Source organism: Helianthus annuus, chromosome 2, assembly GCF_002127325.2.
Source record: "Helianthus annuus cultivar XRQ/B chromosome 2, HanXRQr2.0-SUNRISE, whole genome shotgun sequence".
Classification (NCBI taxonomy): domain Eukaryota; kingdom Viridiplantae; phylum Streptophyta; class Magnoliopsida; order Asterales; family Asteraceae; genus Helianthus; species Helianthus annuus.
In genome coordinates, this window is record NC_035434.2 from 50,021,076 (window position 1) to 50,023,661 (window position 2,586).

The following is a 2,586-nucleotide window of genomic DNA, read 5'->3' on the forward strand; positions in this document are numbered from 1 at the left end:
GCCGAGCTCGAGCTCGAGCTTCATAAAAACATAACGAGCCGAGCTCGAGCCTAATCGAGTTCGGGCTCAGCTCGGCTCATTTACAACCATAAGCCTAATACACGAGATTCTAAGATATTGTAATATATATACTTCGGTTTGTACACACATGTTATTTATATTGCTTTACAGTACATTTTTCATTTTTGTATGTTACAAAATGCTAAAAGTATTTAGAAAACAGAATATATTATTTGAATTAAAAATCAAGTATGTAGTGGATTATTATTATAGATATATCCAATTTACTTTTACAATATATTAAAAACTGAATAACATGTGAAATCAACATTAGTGAATAGTGTCTGATTAGTTCTAGTAAGAATGTAAAAGATCAAAATGATTTAAATTCAGTCTGGATCATTTAACGGGATAATACGGTGAATCATCTGTGAACATATTCAATGAAATAACTTGTCACGTTATAAGCTAGAACTATTTTTATTACATCACATTATACATATTATTCGTTAAAAACATCAAACATAATATTAGATTTCTAGCTCAACAACCATAAATCGAAGATGGAAGTCGTGGCGTAAAGAGGACCTCTAACGGCTGCTTTTTTGGAAGAGTCATTCCAGGGCCTTCAGACATATCGACCGGAAGATCTCCAGGTTGACCCAAATCGAAAGAATGAACAAGACGGGCCAATGTCAGATGTAGCACTTGGAGCGCAAACGAGATCCCAGGGCAAGAACGTCGACCTAACCCAAACGGCACAAGGACAAACTGATGGCCTCTCACATCGATGTGTTCATGGCCTACGCCTATAAACCTTTCGGGTTGAAATCTAAATGGATCACTCCAAACAGTCTCGTCCCTTTGAAGCTTCCAAACATTAATGATTAACCTAGTTCCAGCTTTGACATTGTATCCCGCAATCGTACAATCTTCTCTTGCCTCCCTCGGTGCTAGAAGCGGGCCCGCCGGATATAGACGCAAAGTTTCCTTTATTACAGCTTCAAGAAACACGAGGCTTTTGATGTCAGATTCATCAACTTGTCGTTCTTTACCTACATTGTCGTCTAGTTCTTGTTGTAACTTTTTTAGTGCCTCAGGATGGTTTAACAATAAAGATATGGCCCAAGTTAGTGTCACAGCCGTTGTGTCGCTACCACCTAGAATCATGGACTATAACATAAAAAATAAAATATAGTAACATTCAGCACTTACTATATAAACATAAGTTATTATAGACAATTGTTATATGCATATTACTTACCAAACACGTGGACTTGATGATAGTATCTGAATCATGCTCAATATTGGGAAGTTGCTTTTCATCTTCTAGTGACAACATCACATCTATAAAATCCTTTGCATCTACTTTATTTCGTTCTAAGCATAATTTCCTCTTTTGCCTATGCTCTTCAAGCCACCCTCCTAGCACCAAATCAAAATCTTTTCCAGTCTTTTTCATCTGCTTTTCGTACCCTTGTAGATCCAACCAACCAAGAGAAGGTATTGCGTCCGACACAACGAAAAGACCACACAACCGAAAGAAATCGATAATGGCTTCGTGGCACTTTGCAGCCTCATCGCCTCCACTTGCAACACCAAAATACCGTTTTCCAGCCACCATCATCATAATTATGTTTAACATCGTATGTTCCAGCCATTTATTGAGTTCCACAACCACTGGCTGGTGTGAGTTTTCTTTCCATCGCCCATAGAGCTCGTTAATTCCACAAGTAATCTCCGTGGAACGTATGTGTTTCAGCATCTCTAGGCGGCGGTTGGAGAGGAGCTCAAGGGTGGCGATCTTTCTCATTTCTCGCCAATAGGGTGTGTACGGACCCATCCCAAACATTGCATAGTTGTAGCACATGTGCTTCACGGCTGCTGTTTTTGGCCTAGAAGCAAGTGCTAAATCATTGACGGTGAAGCATTCTTTGGCTACTTCCCAACTGCTGACGACCAAGGCATGATGGGCTCCTAAACGAATGTTGAATGCTGGACCGTATTTGTCTGCCATTGAACCTAGTGTACGGTAAAGAAGTTTGTCGCCACCACCAAGTAAGTGGAGGTGTCCGATGATTGGCCAGTCACCGCTGAGTTCTGGAGCTTCTTTTTCCTTGGATTTCGACTTTGTTTGATTGATAAAGATGACATAGAAGAGTAACAAGATAGGAAGAGATAGCACAACCAATTCGAGTGAATAATACATTGTGCTGTTGTATATGTGTTGTGGTTTATGGGAATATATATAGGAGCATTTAGAATGTTATCTATAACACAACCAATTAATGTGTGTATGATAATATTTGTTTCTGTGGGAAGATGTGAATGTTGATTCACGGGTTCGTGAACCAGCATGGGAACCCCCGCTAGCTTTTACTAGTTTGTAAGTTGTTGAATGGCGACAGTTTGAAAGTGTTAAAGTTTGCAACTTCACATGGCTGTGGTCATGCACGTGCATGTGCATTGGCTTAGTTACTTGTCTTTTGTTTTAATTGTTTTTAATTCATGCCAATACATAGGAACTTGTTAGTGTTTACCTAGTCTATCGATGGTAGTTAAAGGACATGTTTGGCTAAGCTTATT

General features: G+C 39.3%; 1 protein-coding gene across 1 annotated transcript; it reads right to left on the bottom strand.

Moving 5' to 3' along the window:
- Positions 1–514: 514 nt before the first annotated feature.
- LOC110868438 (xanthotoxin 5-hydroxylase CYP82C4) lies at positions 515–2,124 on the bottom strand. Its single transcript, XM_022117594.2, has 2 exons — positions 1,265–2,124; positions 515–1,173 (listed from the first exon to the last, which is right to left on the bottom strand). The coding sequence occupies exons 1-2, from the start codon at positions 2,015–2,017 to the stop codon at positions 544–546; spliced, it is 1,383 nt and encodes a 460-aa protein (XP_021973286.1). The 5' UTR covers positions 2,018–2,124; the 3' UTR covers positions 515–543.
- Between the last annotated feature and the right edge of the window lie 462 nt (positions 2,125–2,586).